The sequence below is a fragment of the Aegilops tauschii genome, chromosome 1, assembly GCF_002575655.3.
Source record: "Aegilops tauschii subsp. strangulata cultivar AL8/78 chromosome 1, Aet v6.0, whole genome shotgun sequence".
Classification (NCBI taxonomy): domain Eukaryota; kingdom Viridiplantae; phylum Streptophyta; class Magnoliopsida; order Poales; family Poaceae; genus Aegilops; species Aegilops tauschii.
The window spans coordinates 30,805,090-30,830,582 of record NC_053035.3 but is presented as its reverse complement, the minus strand read 5'-3'; the positions used below and the strand labels follow the sequence as shown (position 1 = coordinate 30,830,582).

The 25,493-nt window shown below is 44.7% G+C and overlaps 1 protein-coding gene across 2 annotated transcripts; it reads right to left on the bottom strand.

Annotated features, from left to right (window-relative positions):
* Positions 1-1,005: 1,005 nt before the first annotated feature.
* Positions 1,006-7,364, bottom strand: LOC109750517 (MADS-box transcription factor 23). 2 transcript variants are annotated; one of them, XM_020309480.4, is made up of 8 exons: positions 7,031-7,364; positions 4,266-4,341; positions 2,722-2,783; positions 2,036-2,135; positions 1,894-1,935; positions 1,721-1,804; positions 1,437-1,582; positions 1,006-1,324 (listed from the first exon to the last, which is right to left on the bottom strand). In XM_020309480.4, exons 1-8 carry the CDS (start codon positions 7,216-7,218, stop codon positions 1,318-1,320), a joined length of 705 nt encoding a protein of 234 aa, XP_020165069.1. In that variant the 5' UTR covers positions 7,219-7,364; the 3' UTR covers positions 1,006-1,317. The 2 variants fall into 2 exon arrangements, with proteins under 2 accessions (XP_020165069.1, XP_073362739.1); XM_073506638.1 differs by lacking the exon at positions 1,006-1,324 and having other exon boundaries at positions 1,394-1,582.
* Positions 7,365-25,493: the final 18,129 nt, after the last annotated feature.

The window sequence follows — 25,493 nt, the reverse complement described above, 5'->3', positions numbered from 1 at the left end:
ATTTAAACAATTTTGAAATCCTAAATTTTTTCAAAAATTTAAAGAAATTTCGTAATTCTAAACTTTTCGAAAATTTAAAAAAAATTTAAAATTCTAAACATTTTTTGAAAATATAAACATATCTGGACGTGGTCTGGTGGGTGGGGACGAGTGTCAGGACCAGCATGGCTGCCTCCATGCACCCTGTCTGGGGTGCATGAGATGAGCATAGCTGAGGGCCCTTTTATGCATCAGATGAGCATAGCCCATCTGAGCTCATGCACCCTACCAAACAAGCAAAAGTGGGTCGGATTGGGAACTTTTACCCTCATGCACCCTCCATGCACCCTACCAAACACACCCTAATGTGCTATGGCGATAGAGTCCTCTCTTTCATTTGCTATCCTCTCTCGGCATCTGAAAAGAACCGCTCGAGCGGTTCTTATATTCGTGGCACGGAAACAGATGTACGGAAAATGTGCCATCGCATGTGACCTCCTAACTGCCAAAGCATCAGTTGGTAAATCAATGTACCAAAGCATCTAGCAGATCACGGAGCCTCAACAGGTACACTGTCATGTGCTAGAACCATGTGAGAGGGTCTATCGATCTTCTTTCACTTTTCTTGCGTGCACATTATATTAGCCCTCCTTTCAGCTACCGCCTATTCATGACCAATGAAAAAATAGCATGCTATAACAAAATAGCATGGTCCTTAAAATACGTTATTAGCGTGTTATATCGCACTATAACGTGTTATTAGCTAGACATTGTATATCAATTTATTTAGCGAGTCATTGCTCAGAACGCTAAAACATGCTATTAGCGACGCTATAACGCACTATTTTTTCCACTGTTCATGACACGCAGAAAAATGGCAACATTTGTTGACTTCCTCTCCCTTGTTGCGGGAATGGTTTTCCTTTGAAATGAAAGGGTAATGTGCAGATGCCTGGTATATATGGAGAACCTCCTTTGAGGAATGTGGTACCCCTAATCTCACAGAAGGTTTTGCCTGCAACTGTGAATTCTAACCAGCGTGTTTTTTTATGATACATTATTTTATTTGAATGCAAGTTTGTGCATCCGGGATTCAACACAGCATATTCTTGTTGCTTTGTTAATAACAAGAAAAAAATACATGGAGCCAGTTGCAAATCTCCCAATGGTAGTGTATTTTTACAATGCATTGGTAGACATAGCACATCAATCCTCCCAATGGACACATTAACTTCCACACTTGATTTAGGAACAGAATTGGCACACCAATCCTCGACCATCTGGCCGTCTTGTAGTAGAAACTTGCAGCCTCTTATTTATGAATCCACCAGCAGGTAGTCATAGACTGTTGCATGCATTGCAGGGAGAGGTTGCTCATAATGTCAGCTTATGTGCTTACTTTGGATTAATAATTTCAGAGGCAAAGCAGATTGGAAAAAATATAAACTTTGCCGTACCACAGCGTTGGTGATTCTGGTTGCTCATCCCTTTCTGCATGGTGGGGATGGCTGACTTGCAGACAAACTGGATCAGCTCGAGCAGCAATGTTGTACTGGCTAGAAGAACTTGTAATTGTCTCATTTACTTCCACCTGGCCGTTTAACTGAAAAATGGAATCAATATGACAAATTACACATGCACATATATGCAAGATATGTTTGTGGAATATGGATCGAGTACTCTTTGTAACTCTCTTTCTTTTATTTTATTGTTGCAAGGAGGGACTCTTATGCTCATGCACCTTGTTTTGCAAATCTAAATTCTGTCGACGAATGATGTTCAATTTCTTGTATAGCTCAGTATTTTCCTGGTGCACGAGGCTCTCCTGCAGTTCAAAAATATTAGGCTCTTTAGTCAAAAAACGCACCGCCTTGTAATATGGTGGTAGCTAGTGTCGTAATGGTAAACGCATACCTTCTTGTTTAACTCTTCAATTTCATCAATCATAAGTTGGTCCTGGAAAAGAACAATGCAGTTAGTGGCACTGCTGATGCATGATGTCTAAATGCATATTTTGCATGATCTCTGCAATGTGGTTATGAGCACTAAGCATTACCTTTGTTAGCCTAATGTTATGTATGCTTGTTTCCAGTTGATTCTCTAGATCCTTCAAGCCTTCCAAACCTAAGCCAGGTAGATTTTGTCCCAACAACTGTCTGCAGCGGTTTAGTGAAGGTACACATACATTAGTGCACTTCTCTATAAATAAAAATAGTTGTTGATTTTTTTCTCATTACAGTGCATTGGGGTGTTACCAGTGTAAATTCTGTTATAAGAAATTCTGTATTGGAGCAACCTTTTTCTATCACTATTTTATTGTTGGACAAATAAAAGTTCATTTTTTCTTTTAAAAAGTATACAAGTATATATGTGATATTATACACTGCCCATTATTATACAATGCATATTTTTGTCAATTACGGAGATACAAGCATTCATAAAAAATATGATATATATTTTTGAAAATATGATAGATTAATCCCTTTCCAGCCTTACGTTCAAATTTGAAGTAATACAACTGGAGGAAACATATGTATATCGACATATGCTCTGACACCGCCTGGAATAATTGTAAGCAATTTAGTGCAAATGTGTCCCCCTTGTAATCTGAGTATATATGAATATTACACCTATCAGGGCTATGAATGTACGTAATTTAATATATTTTCAAATGCAAAACCAGTAGCTATTTCTTTCGTAAGTACTATTGATACATACATCATATAATTTTACTTATCATACCTATGATCCTCTTGCAAGTTATGTAGTTGTTGCCTCAGACGGTTTGCCTCCACTTTCCACAACTGTTAATGAGCAATCATGTTATAGCAATAGTTTATGCTTTAGAATTTGAAATAGAACAATAGAACAAAGATAAACTATAATGCAATTGATGTATCGGAATTTGGTGAAACATTGAATTAGCCATTCAATGGAATTGCGAAAACAAAGATAATCAATCAAAAGTATGTACATAAATATTGCTAACCCATCTAGTGACGTTAGTAACATATTGTGATCATTTGTGTGAGATGTTGGGAATGATATCCAGTCACATTTAGAGAAGGAAAGTCTATCATCTTTGTGCCGTGATCCTTGCTACCCGGTGCACTATAAGTCTATAGCACGTATGAGAATCTGTGGCTAAGACGTTGTATGTAGCAATTGATGGGTTTACAACAGTCGGCTTTGTGTAGAGAAACAAGTAAGATGTTGTTTTCTCTGATATACTTTGATGTACATATCATCTTATTTACCTGAGTCAATCTTCTAGCTACGAGAGCATCACGGTTCTTCACTCTACTACATTCACCACACATTGCTACCTCATCAATCTTCATTGTACCAGTTGCCTCATTGCTTGACCGAACCCCATCGTGCATGATGGCTTGTTCCCATTCCCCTGCTCTCATCCAGAGCATCTAGCATGGCCAACCACCATCGCATAAGCTAGCATGGTGATCTCATTTTTTTGGCTTTAATGTGTCGAACCTATGACTTGTTTTGCAAAAGTTGGAACCCATAGTAAGCTTGATTTGACGCACAGAAACACTGTGTTGGATGATTAAAATTTGGCACCATTTTGGTACGAAGTGGAATTTCTAATATTTACAACTTTCTAATTTGTCAAATCAAAAGTTGATTTCTTTTAACTAAAATTTTCAATTCATTCATAATGAGGTTTGGTTCCTATCAATCCAACTTGAAAATTTATTAGCTGGAAGTGTACTTTGGGATACAACATTGTACCCTTATTGGTGCATAAAAACGAAAATATGTTGACTATTGTGAGAAGTTATTGTGTAATAGATTGAATTTATTTTTAGATGCCTTCGGTAGAAGCTCGATAGTGTCACCGCCTAGGAAAGCAAATCATCAACTATTGATGAAATTAAGGTAAGGTAAAGAGGATAAAGTGTTTGGGGTCCCTTCGGACACCAGTGAAAAATAGCAAGGGGGAGCCAAGGCATGCCAGGCGGGATATGGCTTTCTGGAAATGACCTCCCTAATGGTTGGTTGCGCACTAGTGATCATTGTACATCCTTCCTTCATGATTCTTGTTGTTAATTTCCATATTTGTTACCCTATGAGAAGGTATATTGCTATAGTTAAGGTGACTTAGCAATTGATTAAGAAATGCACTCATGGTATCCACATGGCATGAAGGTGGCTATGTACTTTCAACTATAGTAGAATTATCGAAAGAACGAGCTTGATGAACTCAAAAGAAGACGTTAACCACATGACTAGCTAAATTATAGAGAAATACTGATTGAAAGTTATACCTTAGCCTCAGCGCTCGCACTCATGAATTGTTGGCCCTCCTTAACCTTCTGGTATCTTTCAATTATGGAATTAACCCTGCACATAAGGCACAACATATTGTAAACTAAAAAACACTATATTTCTAGCTTACAAACAAGCTGGACATAATTATGACACAATATGTGAATTATTTTGACAGTGAGTGGTACACAGGTGCGAGAGCCTGCAGAGTTGGAGACATGATTCCACAGCCATATAGTTTGTTCCTATTATTCATAAATGTTAGATGGGATGCATGTCGACTGAATGTTTGGTCATATATAGTATTTCTTCTGTAAAAAAAGGATGGGTAACACACACGCACACACCCGCACGCACGCACGCACGCACACGCACACACACACACACACACGCACACGCACACACACACACGCGCGCACGCGCGCATGTGAGCGTGTGTTTGTAAATATCAAATAGAAAGGGAAAACATGCATATATAAAGTACGGAACTTGGCTGGTATCTTGGATGATACCCAAGGAAAATTTTATTTGGCTAATGATCCTCTTCGTATAAAAGGGCGACACATAAAAAGGAGTCATATGTACTTATTATTAGTTTGATATGGCGTTAATAGAGGAAAACTCGGAGCTTAATAGTTTGAGAAATGTAAAATAACCATAGGGGTATTTCACAATGTTAGTAGTGGAAATAAGTTGGATTGAGAAAAAATTGACTCATATTTTTATCTTGTGAAATTGTTCACTCAACAAGTTCCAAATTTTGTAAAAGACGTTGGAATAATAAAAGTTGATCATATGTATGTTGTACTAGAAAATAAACTAACACATACTTTGCAATTTAATTACTTTTTTTCATTCTTCTACACTGTGTATCATAAGTAGGGAAGCCAATATGGTGATGATCCTTGCATAGTCTTGCGATCTAAAGATGCAACAGTTTGTAATATAACTAGGGGGGGAGGGGGGGGGGGTTCAATATATGTTGTTTACCTTTTTGAGATCAAGTTTACAAATATACTTCAATGGAAAGCATACTACTAGAATCGCCCTTAGCCAAAACTCGGCAAAGAAAGACTACCGTTATGGCTCCGTCATTTGCTAAATGTGTGAACAGAAATACAAAAACAAGATTCTTTTAAAAAAATTAAAATATTTTTAGAAAAAAGAAAAAAACATATAGTAACGACAAAACTGAAGAAAAACAGAAAAAAATAAATAACTTATTTAAAATAAATGAAAATTTTAAAATCTCTTTCATTGTAGTAGGGCTACAACGTATATGAACAAGATGAATTTGACGCTCGATGAACATCAGTTGATGAAATGCAATCTAGTTTGAAGCTACGTCATTCACACAATGAGAATTGATGGACCTAATGCAACAACAGAGAAGCTTACCACCTTTCGCCTCCGCCGCTATTTATGCCGGTTGGCGCGCGCCCCGCGTGGTGAGGTGGGACTAAACACAGCCTCTGTACGCGGTGCCCGCCGTATGCGACGCGCGCGACCAGCACAGGCGCATGGTCAGCTAGTCAACTGCACGTGACTCGACAGCTCACCTGTCAGTTTTTGCCGAGTTTTCTACGAACGCAACTCGGTAAAGCCGTGGACCTTAGGATTCCAGTTTAAGAAAATGAAAATTAGGAAATATTTGCTGAGTCTCTTACAGAAGCAACTCGGCAAAGAGATGACCCCTGGAATTCCCATTTAAAAAAATGAAAAAGGTAAAATGGTTGATGAGTCTCCGTTAGCCGAAACTCGGCAAAGAAAGACCGTCGTCACGGCTCTGCCACCAGCTTGACATCGGGCCCAGAATTCAGTCTTAGCCGGGTTTCTCCTAGGAACTCAGCGAAATTATGATACAGCCAAGTTTTTTTTTGCCAAGTCATTTTTCGTTGGAACTAGGCAAAGTATTCAGTCTGCCGAGTTGCTTATCACTGTCGAGCCAAAATTTGAATTAAACTCGCCAGGCAGAAATTTTGCCGAGTGCTCAATAGAAAAAACCCGGCGAAGTTTTGAAACTCGGCACAAAACCATATTCTAGTAGTGGCAATGGGATATAAATTCATTATTTCTGTATTTGTGCATGCTCTCTATGAAGTTTAAGCATGTCCAATTTATTCAATACATGATGGTTTGAGTCCAAAGAACTCTCCCCGCAAAAAGACGGTTGGAACTGACGAATGCATCAACAATTAAGACAAGTTCCCCGCAAAATAAATGAATAAATGCCACTATGTGAAATTACATGCTTATTAAGTGTATCACCAAATACCACCGACCTGCTCATATATATCTCTAATAATCGAGAGTCAAAATACCACATCATCCTTTTCCTATGGTGACATCTCTCGATCGTCAATATAGAGAAAGAAGTAACAAAGTATGGAAAATATCACCAAAAAACAATCAGGTTCAGTAAGGCAGTAATTAAGTTGAGACCAAGAAAATATGTTGATCAACATAAAATAGATCATTAAGTCTCTTTGTTTTGTACTCTTCTTGCAAATTAACATCCATGGGTGGATCAACTAAGAAATGAATTAGCTCGAAACATTTACTGGTGGCATGGACATAAATTAATATGACTCATTAGTATTTTAGTGGGCCTCCATCGTATTTGCTATGTATCTGCCTATCTAGCTAAGGGCTATAGACCAACAAACAATAGTCACACGTATTTAGCTGATCAGCGCCAGCACGATATCAATTGAAGAAATCCACGCAACTGGCAGGAAAAAAGCATAGATACAACAAACAGTACCCGGAGGTGGAGTTGGAGTACTCGTAGAGGCGGCCGGTGTTGGAGAAGAGGAGGATCCCTACCTGGGCGTCGCAGAGGACGCCCAGCTCCCTGGCCTTCTTGAACAGCCCGCCCTTCCTCTTGAAGAAGGTCACCTGCCGGCTCGTTGTGTCCTCGATTCTCTCGATCACCGTCTTCCGCCGCACCATCACGTGTACTAAGTAACTAAGCAGCACACACGCCGCCGGCTAACCGGAGACCCCCGTATCCAGCTGGGAGAGGGAGGGAGGAAGACAGGGGACAGAGGGAGTGTGTGCGCGTTGGGTGAGGGCTGTATCTGGGGAGGGGGGCACCTGAGAGAGGGAGGGAAACAAGTAGCGGCTGCTAGATATGGTAGGCCTTCTTTGGATTGGAGGATTTTCACAGGATTTTCATGGGATATCAATCCTCAGGATTGTTTCCTATGAAACACATTTGGATCAAAGGATTGGGCCATTAAAATTCCTCAGGATTGGGTCTCCAAGGTGCTGATTCCAAAGGAATTTACACATGAGGTCCGACCTCTGGAAAAAATCTATAGGATTGGCTATGTCATGGCAATCAAATCCTCCATTTTTCCTGTTCCTTTGTTTTGCAAATCCCGTGATCCAAAGAAGCCCGTAGTAGTTGCTCCCCGCTCCGCCTCACGTCTCGCCATTTCCAACGTATCGGGAAGTGACACGTACGCTCATGCAGTCATGCACGGACCGGGTAGTGCCGCCGGAGATGGTGCATGTGCTCATGGAATATTATACACGGAGCCAAAGTTCGGTACGGAGCAACTTGGACGCTGATGATTCTTTCTTTTCCTGTTTTGGGGCCTTGGCTTAGAGCACCTATCGCTTGCACTTAGAGTATAATGAAGCGTCCACTTCTGTACGGCTGCGTATCACCCACTAGTTTAATATTTGTTTCTCCCTCCGTACTTGGATAAACGGCAGCCATGCTCCGTACATGGACACACTTGGAGTAGTAAGTAACAACTGGCCACCTAGTGATGGTCGATATAGTTCTAGTTCGGCATATGACCGTCGATGCCGTTCCATGGTGGCCAAAGGGGCAAAGAGTGACCTTGCTTGTAACGTGGCACCTTGTGGGTGACGTTGCCGTTACAAGATCAAACTGTGACATGACCGCACGTGGTTCAAGGTTCGTTGGTCCAATCTGCTCTGCTGAGAACATAAGATACTCCCTCTGTCTCCAAATGTAAGAGATGGTGCCGAAAAACGTCTTACGTTTTAGGACCGAGGGAGTATTTGTAGGTACTGCTCCATGCTCAGAGGTCTTGTCTCAAGCCATACACCAGGTTGTATCTTCGTACCGAAGTAAAACATAGGGATAGGTTACAGCATTCAGAAGGCCACCAACTTTTCATTATACGGTGCTCATTGCTTAAGTTGTGTAACAAGAGTACAAGACATGAAAGATTGTACATATTATTATTGTACCGAAAGTGGATCTATCCTCAAATTTAAATATATATGAAAGATTGGCAACTTGAGCGGTACACATCTTGATAGAAAGTTTTCGCTGTGATCCCGGTGGAAAACGACAATTTGTGATCATCTCTACGTGTACACGCGCGCGCGCCCACACAGGAAGAGAGAGAGAGAGAGAGAGAGAGGGGTGGGGGTTAGTGAGGTGGTTTAAAATATATCTTGTGATGCACACATATACACACATAACTGGAACAAACAGGACAATTTGGTGTGGATTATGCTCTTGTCATTAATCACTGGTTTCTCAATAAACATCTTCTTTTTTTCTCTCTCGCTGCAAACTGAGTCTAGAAATGAATTTTTTAAGGACAAAATAAAATTATAACTTTTTAATGTTATGAGGAAAAACTTCACTCCTTTGTAATCAGCACTACTTTACAGTATCAGTTTCACTTAAGGCTTGGTATGGGTAAGTATTTCCTCATGAATACTCCTATCAAAAGAGGAGCATGAGCCAACCTAAATTGTATGTCCTTTTAGCAATTTTACCCGCCAAATATCTCAAAGTTTGACAACCTCTAACGAAAGACGTCAATCGATTATGTGAGGGAAAAAATACTTGCACAAAATGTGATGTTGAAAGTGCCATATAGAAGAACTTTGTCAGTGACCTTAAGCATCAAGTACTATATTTTAGATAGGAGGAAATGGCATTATACTAGTGGAAGTTATTCTACTTCCCCTCGTCAGCCATCGGTTCTGCCTATACCAGTATATAGGAATGCACTCTTTTTCAAATTCGTCTACTATGCCTTTAATTTGCGTTACTACAGATGAGAAAGCGAAGCAAGGCACGCACCACTCTTGATGATCGGTGTAGGTGTAGCCCGTACTCTGGTGCTCCGGTGAACGTGCCATCGAACAATGAGGCACTGCACTTGGGCGTCTCCGTGTATGTCAGTGGTGACAGATCGATTCCTCTCTTTTAACTGGTTCGTTCTCCTCTCTTGGACATTGGTATCTCAATCACAACCGCTCGCCCCGTTTTTTTATTCCCAACTGCCAAAGCATCTAGCAGCAGATCGAAAAGGAACCTGGGTATACCGTACCCAGGCGCATGTGCACTTTCACGTGCTTTTTCTCCCTTTTGTGAAACCATGTGAGGGGATCAACCGATCTGCTTAATTTCACTTTTCTCTTAACACTAGTAGAAAACAGGATTTTGGTCCAAGCTCAATATACACATTAGTCCCGGTTCGAGTGGTTAGGACGTCAGGAAGGCATTACTCCCGGTTCAAATGGAACCTTTAGTCCCGGTTTAAGACACACTAGTAGAAAAAGGGCCTAATGTGAAGCACATTAGTTCCGGTTTGTAACTGAACCGGCACTAATGTGACCATTAGTGCCGGTTCCAACGGCTAGGCCGGCGGCCCTCATTACTACCGGTTCGTGGAGAATCTTTAGTACCGGTTCGTGCCACGAACCGGTACTAATGAGGTAGTGACAGACTTGTGTCAAGCTGGGGCCCGGCCAGAACCTTTAGTATCGGTTCATGCCATCAACGGGGACTAGAGATGAACCTTTAGTGCCGGTCCATATAACCAACCGGTACTAAAGGTCACACTATATATAGTGTGCTTCGTCCAGCCCGAGCCGAAGCGCTGTGTTTTCCCCCTCTCCTCTATTTTCTTCCTCTTCCTCTTGAGCTCACACTCCATTTTTGCCAAAATTTGTGAAGATTTAAAGGCACCCCATCCATCCAAGTGATCACAAAGGTTAGCAACTTTGTCCTTTCATCTCTCATTGCTAGATTAGCTCTTGCAATGCTCTATAAGTATAGTGATTTGTGGGTTTTATTTTGGGAGGAATTGTATGTGGTACTATTTTATTTATATGCAATTTGAGGTCAAAATAACACTTAGTTTGCATAGGTAGGTGTGGTTTACTTAGTGCCTTCCCGTCTCCGTCCTAACCGGTTATGAAAAGTTTAATGAAATTGCTCCATTCAGAGTGAATATTGACCCGAGCATCCAGTTAAATGATGAAGATTGTCCATGGTTACGGCGCAAAGGGACACACGTGAAGAAAAAGTTTCACACCCAAAGATCCCACTCTGGGCTGTGATCAGCTTCACTGTCATCACTTTCTTCTCTAGTGAGTCTCCGGACTTGTATATCTGGAAAGTCCCACTTTGGAAAAACCATAGGGAATCTTTATAATAGTTAGGGTGCTGATGTGTTTTGGCATTTGAAACGTGTACTTTTGTGCTTCGGACAAACGTGTACCTTTCTGACATCATTTGCTATTTTTCAGCTCATTTATTGATTTTTTAGAGCTAAATGACCCTGAAATTGAAAAGCAGTACAAATGAACTCTGAAAAGGTTGAAAGTTGGCATGGTATCATCGTTTCACCCACATAGCATGTGCAAAGTAGTTGAGAGGGTTACGGCAAAAACTGGATGCACTTCGTGCACAAAATGGACAATCTCTTTCGAAGTATCAGGGTTTCGGACAAAAACTCATCTGTTACAAAAGGCATTTCATTTTTTAAACCCATTACAACTCCAGACTTTTTGTGCGTTCAGTATGCACCATTCAAAGCCACGTCATCAACTTTCAACCCTTTCTGACATCATTTGCTATTTTTAATGCATTTATTGATATTTTTTGAGCTAAATGACCCTGAAATTGAAAAGCAGTACAAATGAACTCTGAAAACGTTGAAAGTTGGCATGGTATTATCATTTCACTTACATAGCATGTGAAAAAAAGTTGAGAGGGTTACGGCAAAAACTAGATGCACTTCGTGTACAAAATGGACAATCTCTTTCGAAGTATCAAGGTTTCAGACGAAAACTCATCTGTTACAAAGACATTTTATTTTTTAAATAACCGAAGTATTACCAAATTGAATACAATGATAAAACACACTAATATTAAACATAAGAAAAAGAGAATAAATAAAGTTTGTAATTTGAAAACTATTCAAAGAATTCACAAACTAGTGATTCACACAAATTTCAAATAATTCAAATTTAAACTATTGGAATTTGAAAACTACTGGCACTAGCAGAAAGTTTGTAATTTTTTGTACCTAAAGCTCTGGAGTAAAAGGATTCGAACCTTTGCATGACGGTACCAAAAACCGATGCCTTACCACTTGGCTATATTCCAAACGGGGGGAAGGCTCGATGAAAACGAGCTGGGATATAGATTTTTTAGAAGGAAGAGTTAGTTACCCTCGGTCTTCCTTCTTTCCCGGGAATCAAGGAAGTAGTAGCGGGACAGTCATTTATTTCCCCCTTTAGACCAACTACAACAAGCTCGCTCCTTAGGTTAGCTCTCTGCTCTACCTATTTGTTTGCAATGCCTTGCTTATCAAAATAGGCCTTTCTGTAACCTGACCTTATGTTGAAAAACTGCACTTGTTGGCTCTGCGTCCACTGAAACTTATGAAAAAAATGTTATTCTATCGATATCTTCAAGAGTTCCCTAACCCCCTGACTGAGAGTGCTATGATGGGCTATTGAAGTTTGTCCCTGCGGCACGGTGGGTGTTGGGGATATTACTACTGGGCGTAAACCGGCTAGGAGAGGCCGGGTTAACCCCATAATTGTTCACTGTATCTGAAGCCCATGAAGACAAAGACGGTGACGCTTGAGAAGGCCCAGGGCCCAAGGCCAGTTTAAAGCCTATAGACATAAACTGGTATTGATATGTAAACTTGTGTTGCAAGATAGAAAGAGCAGAGACCGAGCCGGACACGTTTATGAGCCGGCCTCGGGATTCTGTAAACCGACGGGCGTCAACCCATGTATATAAGGGGACGACCCGGCGGCGATTTAGAGAACAGATAACAACTCGAGACTCAGGAAAGCGTATTCTCTCCCTGATCATCAAAACCCTAGCAATACCACAACAACTGGATTAGGCTTTTACCTTCACCGCAAGGGGCCGAACCAGTATAAACTCTCTGCGTCCTTTGTCCGCTTTAACCCCTTTAAGCTAACCCGCGCGATGGCTCCACGACTAAGTCCTTTCCTTAGGACATCTGCCGTGACAAAACCACGACAGTTGGCGCCCACCGTGGGGCTATCGCACGATGGTTTCGAGTTCTTAGAGGGCAGCTTCGAAGGACTCAAGGGCTACGCTGTGGGTCGGACGACCAAGAGTCGTCGCGGCAAGCTCTACATCGACGATGCAGGCTGGGGCCCCGAGGCCGGCTCAATGGAGTACGGGTACCGGGTCCACTTCAGTGGCATACACGTTTTCATTGGCAAAATCGGCGAACCGGGCCCTGAGCCGGACATCTGCACCGACCTCGTTGAAACGGCTTAGCGTGCGAGATCTGCCCGGGTTAAGCCTGTCATGAAGCGTGCCTTCGTGGGAGTCATCCACGGAGGGGAATCTGAGGATAGATCAGAATCTGGTGAGGAAACCGACGTTTATTCCGGCGACGAGTCATCGACCGGAGAGACCGAGTCGTTGTATCAGTTGCAAGATGGCCGAATTGGGGGTTGTTCCGATGGCGACAATATTCCGGACCCCTTTGATCTGCCAAACCGGGTTGCGATCTTCATGGCCGGTACACAACCAGCGCTCCACTCTTCGACCGCAGCGGCGATGATTTTCGGATCAACAGCAGCCGGGGCAGGAGGCCCTGTGCGACCGCCGGCTCAGGTTCTATCTGATTTATTTGACGCTTTGGCAACGCTGATGGCGAAGGTTAACCCGGCGGATCAAGATGCACATAATGCAGAAATCGCGAAGGTGAAGGATCAGATCACCCAGGCCAAAGCCGATTTGGCAGCTGAGGATACCAGGATGGCTGCGGAACGGGCCGCATTGGATGCATAGGCTTACCGGCTTATGCTGGATCAGAGTGCGTCGAACGATGTCCTGAAGAGGAGGTACCGATCTCGCCTGCCGCCGGTTTATGAAGCTAGGAACCTCTTTAATACCCCAGGAGCTGGGACCAATAATCCGCCGGTGGTAAACCGGGCGGAGGCACCTGGAGCGGGGGCGCCGGTTCAGCCACGTTTGGTAGATCCACCTCATGGGGACAACATTGTGACACAGCATGTCCCAACACCACCGGGTCACTACTCTAACCCGATGGACAACATTGTCGCTGCCGCTCCACGGCTGGCGGCGATCCCGATCGAAGGCGAGTCTCCGATGGCAGTCGAGACGCGACGGGTTAGGGAGCTTCTTCAGACAGCTTTGGTTCAGTAGGAGGCTTGTTCATATAGTCGCGAGAGGATCCATTCTACTCCCCGCCCAAGCCGGAGCTACAGCAGGCGTATGGATGAACCGGCCGTGTCAAGCAATGCCCGAAACCGTGATCCGCCCCGTGGCCATAACCCGGCGGGTGGTGGAGGTGATGCTCAGAATGTGGTGGATCGTGCTCGAGCTCGTCGAGAGGCCGAATTAGCAGCACAACATGAGGCCCGCCAACTTACCCCAGTCTGTCCAACCACATCGGTGGAACCAGGAGTTACTTCCAGCTCTTTGGGAGTACCATGTCTCGTCCCTGCGCTACGCAACGTGCGCCTGCCCAAGGATTTCAATGGCCTGCGCAAGGTGCCGAATTACACCGCCGATTTATCCCCCGAGATATGGGTCGAAAGCTATGAGATGGCAATGGAGATGCTGGATGTGGACGATGCGGCGTGTGCAAAATACTTTACCATGATGTTGGCAGGAACGGCTCGCACTTGGTTGAAAAACTTGCCAGCCAACTCCATTCGGTCATGGGCCGAGCTAAGAGCCCGGTTTATTCAAAATTTCAAAGACACATGTAAGCAGCCTATGTCGATTGTAGATTTGGCTGCCTATGTACAGGAGGAAGGAGAATCAACAACCCATTGGGTGCGTCGGGTTTCACAAATCTTGCATTCATCAGACCGCATCAACGCTGATACAACAATTTTGACGTTGGAAGGCAATTTCCGGTTTACACCACTGAAGTTGAAATTGGGACGGGTCAAGCGTCACTATAATGACATGGGGACTCTCATGGCTGCTCTGGTGAAGTATGCCGACTCTGATAGTACCAAGGATCCCGAGTCCGACGATGACAAGACAGGGAAGGGAAAGAAGAGCGGCAATACCAAGGGGCGGCAGCATAACCCGGCGGGTCATGGAAATAATGGTAAGCATAAAGCGGATGCCAGCCTAGATTTTGTGGCTAATACCAACGCGCAGGACAAGGGTCAGCGGCGTAAGGGTAAACCGCCCCAGCGTGGTGGAGGGCCAAGTCCTAACCCGGACCGCCTGTCTTATCTGTTGAACCAGCCTTGCCCAAAACATGGAACGAAGGAGACACCGTCCACGCACCTCTGGAAGGATTGTTATATCATGCAGGAGTTCAAAAATTCAGATCTCTTCCGATATGATCATGGACCGGGTGGCGGTTCAGGCCCGGATCTCATGGTCCGGGTTATGGTGGAGGCAATTCCGGTTCAGGCTTCCATGGTAATCAGGGTGGACATAACAATCAAGGCAATCAGGGCAACCAAGGTGGTTATAATCATCAGGGCAATCAGCAGCAACAGCAGCAGTCGGGTTATCAGAGCAACCCGAAGCAGTTGAACAGTGGGCAGTATCATGTCTTCACCACTAGCTTGTGCAAGCGCGATGAGAAGCTTCATAAGAGGGCAGTGAACTCCGTTGAACCGGCAGTGCCCCGCTACTTGTGCTGGTCTGAGCAGCCGATCGTGTGGAGTAGAGAGGATCATCGACCCCGGGTTGACAATCCGGGTCATCTGGAATTGGTGGTGGCGCCTCAGGTGGGAGGTTATAAGTTCACTAAGGTACTCATGGATGGGGGGAGTAGTATCAATATCCTTTATTACGAAACTTTCCGTCCCATGGGGTTAACAGATAAAAATCTTAAACCGTCCAAGACGGTGTTCCATGGTGTGGTGCCTGGTAAATCGGCATATCCTGTTGGTAAAATAGCTCTAGAGGTGGCTTTTGGAGATGAGCATGACTCGAGATCAGAAACATTGACCTTTGAAGTGGTGAAAATCAAAAGCCCGTATCATGCCCTGTTTGGACGGCCAGCTTATGCCAAGTTTATGGCATGGCCTTGTTATGTCTATCTGCAGCTCAAGATGCCGGGTCACAAGGGAACTATAACAGTGCATGAGAGCCGCAAGATCGCTTTGGAGTGTGAAGAAGGTGATGCGGCTTATGCTGAGTCGGTTTGTGCAACAGAAGAGTTGAAGTTTTACAAAGACAATGTTGATCCGACATATATGACTTCATTGAAGAAACCAACTACAGAGTATGATCCGGCCCTGAAGTTTAAATTGGCTGATGAGACTAAGCTTGTTGACTTCGTGCCTGGCGATTCATCCAAGCAGTTTAGCATCAGCGCTAACTTGGATCCGAAATAGGAAAGCGCGCTCATCGAGTTCATCCGTGAGAATCGGGACATCTTTGCATGGAAGCCTTCTGACATGCCAGGTGTACCGAGAGAACTCGTTGAGCACACTCTCAATGTTGATCCCAAGTATAAACTGGTCAAGAAATTTTTCCGCCGGTTCAATGAAGAAGGACGCAAGGCTATCGGAGAAGAAGTTGCCCGGCTCTTGGCGGCTGGGTTTATCATCGAAGTGTTTCATCCTGAGTGGTTGGCTAATCCGGTGCTGGTGCTCAAGAAAAACGGAACTTGGCGTATGTGTGTGGACTACACAGATCTCAACAAAGCTTGTCCAGCAGATCCTTTTGCCCTCCCTCGTATTGATCAAATCATTGATGCTACGGCGGGTTGCGAGCGTTTGAGCTTTCTAGATGCGTATTCTAGTTACCATCACATCAAAATGGCAGTTAAGGACCAGGAGAAGATAGCCTTCATAACTCCCTTTGGAGCCTTCTGCTATGTGTCTATGCCCTTTGGGCTCAAGAGTGCCCAGGCGACTTATCAGCGGTGCTTGCAGAATTGCCTTCATGATCAAATCGGCCGCAATGTTCATGCTTATGTGGATGATATCGTGGTAAAATCCAGAAAGGAGGAGACGTTGATTGGTGACTTGAAGGAGACCTTTGATAACCTCCGGGTTTATAAAATGATGCTTAATCCGGCCAAGTGTGTTTTTGGTGTACCGGCCGGCAAGCTCTTGGGGTTTTTGGTGTCTAACAGGGGCATTGAAGCTAATCCGGAGAAGATCAAAGCCATCACTTCTTTGGCCAAACCGAAGTATATCAATGATGTTCAACGCCTGGCAGGCCGGATTGCCGCGTTGAGCCGGTTTATAAGTCGCCTTGGCGAGAAGGCCATCCCTTTGTATCAGATGCTGAAGAAAATGGATAAATTCGTCTGGAGTAACGCCGCTAATGAAGCATTTGAGGACTTAAAGCGGCAGCTGGCTAATCCGCCGGTTCTCGCTGCTCCGGTTGACAAAGAGCCGTTGTTGCTGTATGTGGCAGCTAACGCCCGGGCTGTTAGCGTGGCTATTGTGGTGGAGCGCAAGGAGGCCAGAAAGGAATATCCGGTTCAACGGCCGGTTTACTATATCAGTGAGGTACTTATTGAGTCCAAGCAGAGGGACCTGCATTGGCAGAAATTGGTGTATTGAGTTTTCATGGCAAGCCGGAAGCTTAAACAATATTTCCAAGGTCATCCCATCACGGTGGTCAGCTCTGCTCCTTTGGGGGATATAATCCAGAACAGGGAAGCAACTGGCCGGATTGCTAAGTGGGCTATCGAGCTTGGGCCTCACGGGTTGAAATACATACCCCGAACGGCGACCAAATCTCAGGCACTTGTGGATTTCATCAATGACTGGACAGAACTACAAGCGCCAGAAGAGAAGCCGGATCATACTTATTGGACTATTCATTTTGATGGGTCCAAGCAATTGGAGGGCTCGGGGGCTGGAGTCGTATTAACTTCCCCACGAGGTGATAAGTTTTGTTATGTTCTCCGTTTAATGTTCCCTTGCACTAACAATGTAGCTAAATATGAGGCCTTACTCCATGGTCTTCGGATGGCTAAGGAGTTGAACCTAAGCCGAGTTAAATGCTTCGGTGACTCAGACCTAGTGGCTCAACAAGTGTCTGGCACTTGGGATTCTAAGGACCCACTCATGGCGGCATATCGTCGAGAGGTGGATATTGTTGCAGGTCACTACAAAGGTTATCAGGTGGATCATGTGGACCGGCGGAAGAATGAAGCAGCGGACGCTTTAAGCCGCTTGGGTTCCCAACATAAAACGGTTCCACCTAATGTCTTCCTGGATGTGCTGCATAATCCGTCCATCAAGCTCCCTGGTGAAGAGGATTTGGCTATTCCTGATCCGGAGGCTCAGTTGGTGGCAGCTCTTCATGTTATTCTGGATTGGACGGTTCCATATTTGGCGTATATGAACCGGGGCGATTTACCAGAAGACGAAACTTCGGCCAGGCAGATCATCCGACGGTCCAAGTCTATGACAATCATCAATGGAGAGTTACATCATTGCAGTGTGACAGGGGCGTTTCAATGCTGTGTATCCCCTGAAGAAGGCCGTGAAATTTTGCGTGAGATCCACGAAGGAGACTGTGGTCACCATGCCGGTTCAAAGTCTTTGGTGGCCAAAGCGTTTCGTCACGGGTTTTATTGGTTAACAGCTCATGCTGATGCCGAGGACTTGGTCAAAAGGTGTGATGGATGTCAAAAATTCTCACGACGTACTCATATACCGGCTCAAGAATTGAGGATGATTCCAATCACTTGGCCGTTTGCAACTTGGGGGCTGGATATGGTTGGGCCCTTCAAGAGATCCAAGGACAAGAAGACCCACCTTTTGGTGGCGGTTGATAAGTTCGCAAAGTGGGTGGAGGCAGAGCCAGTCAGTAAGTGTGATGCAACTACGGCGGTTCAATTCATCAAAAAGGTGATCTTCCGGTTTGGCTTTCCACACAACATTATAACAGACAATGGTACTAATCTGTCAAAGGGTGCCATGAAGGAGTTCTCTCAACGTGAGCATATCCGGCTTGACGTCTCATCAGTGGCTCACCCCCAGTCCAATGGTCAAGCGGAGAGGGCCAATCAAGAGATCTTGAGAGGTATCAAACCCCGGCTTATGGTTCCTTTGCAACGGACGCCGGGTTGTTGGGTTGATGAGTTACCTTCTGTGTTATGGAGCATCAATACCACACCCAACAGATCGACGGGATACACGCCTTTTTTCATGGTTTATGGTGCGGAGGCGGTTCTTCCTAGTGACATCCGTCATGACTCACCCCGTGTAGCAGCATATGTCGAAGCTGACAATGAGAAGGCACGGCAGGAAGCTCTTGACCTGTTAGATGAGGAGTGTGACATGGCAGCAGCACGTTCAGTGATTTATCAGCAAGATCTGCGTCGTTATCATAGCCGCCGGGTTAGAACCAGAACCTTTCAAGAAGGCGATTTGGTGCTCCGACTCATCCAGGATCAGACGGACATGCACAAGTTATCCCCCCCTTGGGAAGGACCCTTTGTGGTCAGCAAGAATCCGCACAACGGGTCATACTACCTAATCGATGTTCGAGAGCACAAAGACTCACGTAAATCGTAGGAGGAGACCCACCGGCCGTGGAATATAGCTCATCTTCGGCCCTACTATACTTGAGCCATAGGCTCTGCTTATGTACATAGCTATGACAATGTATATATTATGATCAATATAATAAACCGGAACCTCAGCTAAAGGGTATCTGTTGTTTTTCTAACATCATGTGTGGTTACATGGAGCTTCTGTTTATAAAACGGCGTCCGGTTTACCCCTTGATTCAGCTTATCAAAGCTTTATACAATATCACTTGGGGGCTTGGTCGTATCCGAACCATAGCTACACCTCTTGATCGGCGCAATGCCACAACATCACTTGGGTGCTTGGTCGTATCCGAACCATAGTCACACCTCTTGATCGGCTCAAAGCCAAATCAATCCGGGGCCAAAGAGAGTGTTGTAAAACAACAACTCAAACATAGGCACCCAATGAGCACAGCTCAAAATATTACTTGGGGATTCTTCGCTGTCGAAATGAACTAAGAATCTACACTTGTAATAGGCTATCAAGCCATGGCTTGGAAGCCTGGTGTATACACCTAAAACCCCGGGTTAGCCAGCCTCTTTAAGTAAGTTACTCCGCCCAGGTAAACCTGGTATGACCCGTCGAACTTTGACAAGTTACTCTAATAAGACCCTGAACCTGTCAAGTTAAAATGATGTTTGGTTAATGATTGAGGACCATCTTAAAAGGCTTTGCAAAAATGGTTTAACTCAGTGGCCTGGCAGCCCATGAAAAGCCTCGAATTTGGGGCCTGGCAGCCCGTGAAAAGCCTCGACTACAAGGGTTTTTATTTGCTTTTTGCTAAGTTTTTCTCTCTTTTGACAAGATTTGTGATGTTTTTTAAACCGGTGTTCATCAACCCGGTTAGGCTGTCAACTCCAAGTTGTCAGTACATGATCAGTTATAATCCGGAGACTATCAGCCCGGTCTGGTTTCGACTCAAAGTCACCAGTATTGAATAAACCGGTGTTATCACAACCCGAAACGGTTTTATTGTAAGCCGGCATCATATAACAGGAGTTACTGATACTCCAGATTAGGGTTGTTACCCTCACTACAAGGTTGGTGAGCCAACATTATGACTCAAGGTCACAGGTATCACGTATTTCCATATTTGGTTATTTTTTTATAACTTTGGTTATAAACCTTGGTTATATATATATATATTTGGGCATTATGACCCGCCCGGTGGTAAACCGCCAGGGCGCTTTCAGCTTCTTATCTGCAGGGATAGCTAGAATAAATTGCTATGGATTATGAACATCATGTCTTAAGCATGGCGGATTAGCAAGCATCAGTTGCACATAAATATGCATGAAGGCATAACAGACGAAGTGTTTTAACTAGCCTATTACAAGGCGTTTCAGTGCCCAAAAGGATAATTGTTTCTCAAATAAGTGTTGCAGCACATGGAAGACTAAACCGGCCTACGGATTATGATTGGTCACCAGCTTGACCTGACGGCTGCGGATCATCTCGCACCGGTTCATCCTCTTCGTCTCTACCCAGTGGCTGGAAGTCAATAGTTGTCCAGTCGATCCCAGTTAACGCTTGGAACACAACTTCGTCGCTTATAAGGGTGGACGGTTCAATATCAGGGGCATAAGTGTGCTTACGGATTGGAGGGATCAGGTTTTGAGCCTCAGGAGTCGGTGCAGCAACCCGTTTGTTATTGGTGTCATAACTCGCTTGGTAAAATGACAGATCAACTTCTTCAGGAAGTTGGCAAGCCAGTGGACGAACTTCCCGGTTTATGGCATGGAGATCATCAGTGCAAAACTCTGATCCGTCTTCTTTTAAGCTTGGGTAGCCTTTAATGACATCTGCCGGATCAAGATCAGGCACCCATGCTTTTGCCAGGGTTAGTGCAGTTAAAGCTCCAGCCCTTGCAGCAGATCTCTTTAGCTCTTCTACCCGGGCAGGCAACATAGATAGCCTGACTAAGGTATCCTTGATTAATGTCGGGGGCGGCTTATTGTGAGAAGCGGTGCAGATGATTCATTGCGCGCCGGTATACAATTGCTCTATCAGCGTGTAGGCAGCTTTCAGCTTCGTCTGTACATCAGAGCCTAGATGACTAATGCGAGTTCCTACATCGTTACAAACATCAGTAAACCGGCAACGCATGGAAATATATGTTGAAAGTATAAGGCACGGGTGCTTACCGAACACAGCAGCAGTCATGGCATGTATCTGCCGCTTTACGCCAGTCAGCTCATCTACCACCGGTTTAAGAGCTGCTTCTGGGTCTTCGGCTCTTTTCTGCAAAGCGGATTATTCCGTGTTCCAATCTGCACGCTCTTTGTTGAAACTCTCCTTTAGCTTTTCCATAGCGGCTAAAGCGCTAGTCAGCTCATCCTTTGCCTTGGCGGTTTCAGCTTGCTGGGATTTGATGTTCTCTTGTAGATCAGCGGTTTGAGCTTCTTTTTTGCTCAGTTCAGCCTAGAACAAGACAGAAGTATAATGAGTTGGTGTTACATGTTTGAAGTACCAACCACATAGCAAGTTATGTACTTGATACTTGGGGGCTAATGCATATTTGCTGGTTCTCGAAATTTTTACAAGTCCCAAGCACAATACAAGTATTACTCTTGGCACTTGGGGGCTAATGTATGTTTGCTCAAAGTACTAATTTGGGAAGTCTTTTAAAAGTCCCGGTTCATCTTTACAAAGTTAAACCGGACCTTGGGGGCTACATCAGTGAAAGGTACAATATTGTGCTTTTACAAATACCGGTTCATCTTAAAGTGATAACTCGGTCCCTGGAGGCTAAGCATGATAGGTTATTGCTAAGTCCCGGTTCAGATTGATATCATAAACCGTCACTTGGGGGCTACTGGAGTTGATATTTGGAATTTACAAGAGAGACAGTTAAGCAGAGTTGAGCATTAGTTACCTCATATCGCTCTTTCATTAAATTTACCAAACCGGCTTCATAGTCACGGCTGGTGTACAGACGGTTCAAGAAGCCAGAGTGAAGGTCTTGAGCATTGAGATGGGCAAAGCTTGACAAATCGGCGTACCATTTGCCTTTTCCGATAGCAGAGAGCTCGTCCTTGGCAGCATGCTTTGATAAAGCAACATGATTGCCAGGAGTGGTATGGCCAATGCCAGTAATCATGACATCGTCCTCTTTATCATCAGCAGCTTTCACGGGAGTTGGCGGTTTGTCGGTAGCCTTAGCTGGACTGGCCGATTTGTCATCAGGACGGACCGGGCTGGTCGGTTTGTCAGCGTGGCTTGTAGTGTCAATGTCGACTTGTTCAGTAAACAAGTCATGGTCTTGAGGTGGTGGATCATTAAGCATGGCGTCAGCATCGGTCTCTTCAAGATCTGGAGTCTTTTCCGGTTCAACAGCCACGTTATCATCAGCCGGTTTATTCAACCGAGCCTTCTTGCTAGGTCTGGGCTTAGCACTGAGAAAAATAAACATGAGGATCAGTACAGTATATAAAAATAACACATCAAGGATAAAAACAAGTGTATAGCTCACCCAAGAACTGTTTTGAGGGGTGGAAGCTTTGTGGCTGATGACTCGCCGGAAGATGAGTGGGAAGTACCCTGATAATTTGAATCAGACGGGTTAAGAGGCTGACGGAAACAACCCATTTCGGGGCATGAAGTGTCAAGGGTATAAGAGACCTCTGATCGGCGTTCCGAACCGGAGTGTTCGGTAAACCGGCGAAGGGAACTACCTGGCCGTTGTGCCGGGTTGTGCGGCGAGCCTCGTGCTGCTGTGTCTTCAAAAGAAAGTTTGGGTCCAAGTAAGCAAGGGGGTGAGAAAATTTTACTTTCCGGTTTGCTCGACGGATTTTCGATGTTGGCAGAGGATCTGAATCGGAGGAAAGAATGATTACCTCTACGTCATCAGCTTGACTGCCTTCAGCGTCGTCCTGATAATAATCATTGTCAATGAGGTGTATGAAAAATGAACCAAGAGAGTCAAGTTCTACCTCTGAGTCCGGATTGGCTACATCGGCATCAGCATTTGCGTCGGAAGAAGCAGTGGTCCTTTTCTTGGCAGGTTTTTTAACAACCTTGGTCTTTGGACCAAGTGGCTTTGCCGGTTTGTCTTGCGGTTTTGTCGGTTTATCTCGGGGTTTCTTATTCCAGAACGGATCATCACCCTGTCAGAAATAGTCAAATTTTCAGAGAATAGTTTGAAAGAAGAAATTTATGACAAGAAAGTTATATAATTCTTACAGATGGCGGTTTGTTGAAGGTGCAGAAGGGACTTAATCCGGTCTGGCTGCAGACGGCCTCCGGTTCATTCAACATTTTCTTGACAGCCTCAGTGATTTCAGCCTCTGTCAGTTGAATATTGATGTGCCGTTGAGGGTCGGTCAAACTCCCTGTGTATTCACACATCAAGCCGGGGCGCCGGCTTAATGGTAGAACGCTCCAGCCGATCCAGCAACGAGCAAAATAATCACCTGTTAAACTGTTTGCCATAAAGGCTCTAAGCTTCGACAGCTGTGGGGCATAGATGGCCCTTCCTTTTGCTGTTAACCTCTGAGGGAAAGGATGCGTAATGCTAAGGCGGTGAGGGCGATAACCCGGCAGGGGGTTTTCATCAGTTGGAGATGTATCCTTGCAATAAAACCAGGTCTGGTTCCACTCTTTGGGGTGACTGTGGAGCTTGGGATGAGGGAAGGTGACTTCCTTCCTTTTCTGAACTGCCATTCCGCCCAATTCAGTATTGGGTCCATCCGTGAACTCTGTGCGCCGGTTTAAGTGAAAGAAATCCCTAAACAGTTCAACTGTAGGTTCCCCTTGCAGATAAGCCTCATAGAAGACTTGGAAGTGGCAGATGTTGGTCACAGAATTTGGACCGATGTCCTGAGGGTGAAGTTGAAAACTAGCCAGTACATCTCGGAAGAATTTCGAACCGGGAGGGCTAAAGCCTCGGCCCAGATGGTCAGTGAAGACGACTACCTCTCCATCCTTGGGTGTAGGAGGATTTTCCGGGCCAGGGGCCCTCGAGTGGATGACATCTTTTTTGGCTAAAGCGCCCGTTGCGACGCATCTGTTTAAGTGATCTTACGTGACCCGGGAAGGAGCCCAGTTGCATTCATAGACTTTCTTGGCCATTACAATGAGAAGCTGAAATATGATTATTGCCGGTTTAAGATTCACAGTGGACAACTATAAAGCGGTACAAGGATGTATGCATATTGTTAAACCGGGGGTTTGTTATTTATAAACCGGAGTCTGACAATGGAGATAGTACAATGACAAAGGCACTGGCGGTTCAACAGGGGACTAATGGTATCTATTGGGTCATCATTTTTTCTATGAGGTTAAACCGCCTATTGGTATTAAAGATATATGTCTAAAGGAGCATAAGTGAAGGAAAAACAAGTTTCACGGCTTGACATGGTAATTTTAGATCTACCGTGCGTTGGAAAATCAAAATATATTCTGACCTAGTTTCAAGTGTTGGAAGAGTTTAGCAAGTTCAGATGAGTTTTATGCTCTAACAAAGAAAAATGGAGTTTAAACTACAAGGGTGCTGGAGAAATCAGATCTAAGTAGCCATTGGTATTACTGAAGAGGAACAAGGAAGAACAACTTCAAGAACTTTGAAGAACTATGAAGAACACCGAACCCTAATGGTGGATCTGGAGTGAGGAGAAGAAGAACTCACTGGTGCTGAGGAAGCAGCAGAAGACCGTCGCACTTCTCTGGTGCGGTCAGGTTGACACAGCAGCCGTTGTTGAGGCAGAGGCGAAGACCGACGGCGGTGGTAGAGCTCGAAGGGTTGGTCGGTGCGAGGAAGAAGACGACGCAGAGAGACACGAGGGGAAAAGTGAAAGGGACCCTCGATCTACTTATAAGGGGAATGGATAAAAGGTAGGCGCGAGAATCGAGGAGCCCGAAAAATGGGATATGTGACAGCTCTGTTGCCTCGATTGTCGGAGGCCCATTAATGAAGATGGGTTATGCGCAGTTTTTTGTAACAGATGACGTCATGGAGATTTATCATGGTCCTCGAAGGTGACGTCACGGCGGTTTACAAAATTTCTGTGAAGATGATGATGCATTGAGGATTGACATGAACCGGTTCAAATCAATCTAGGGCCTAATGTTGGGGGTATTACTACTGGGTGTAAACCGGCTAGGAGAGGCCGGGTTAACCCCATAATGGTTCACTGTATCTGAAGCCCGTGGAGACAAAGACGGTGACGCTTGAGAAGGCCCAGGGCCCAAGGCCGGTTTAAAGCCTATAGACATAAACCGGTATTGATATGTAAACTTGTGTTGTAAGATAGAAAGAGCAGAGACCGAGCCGGACATGTTTATGAGCCGGCCTCGGGATTCTGTAAACCGAGGGGCGTCAACCCATGTATATAAGGGGACGACCCGGCAGAGGTTTAGAGGACACACAACAACTCGAGACTCAGGCAAAGCGTATTCGCTCCCTGATCATCGAAACCCTAGCAATCCCACAACAA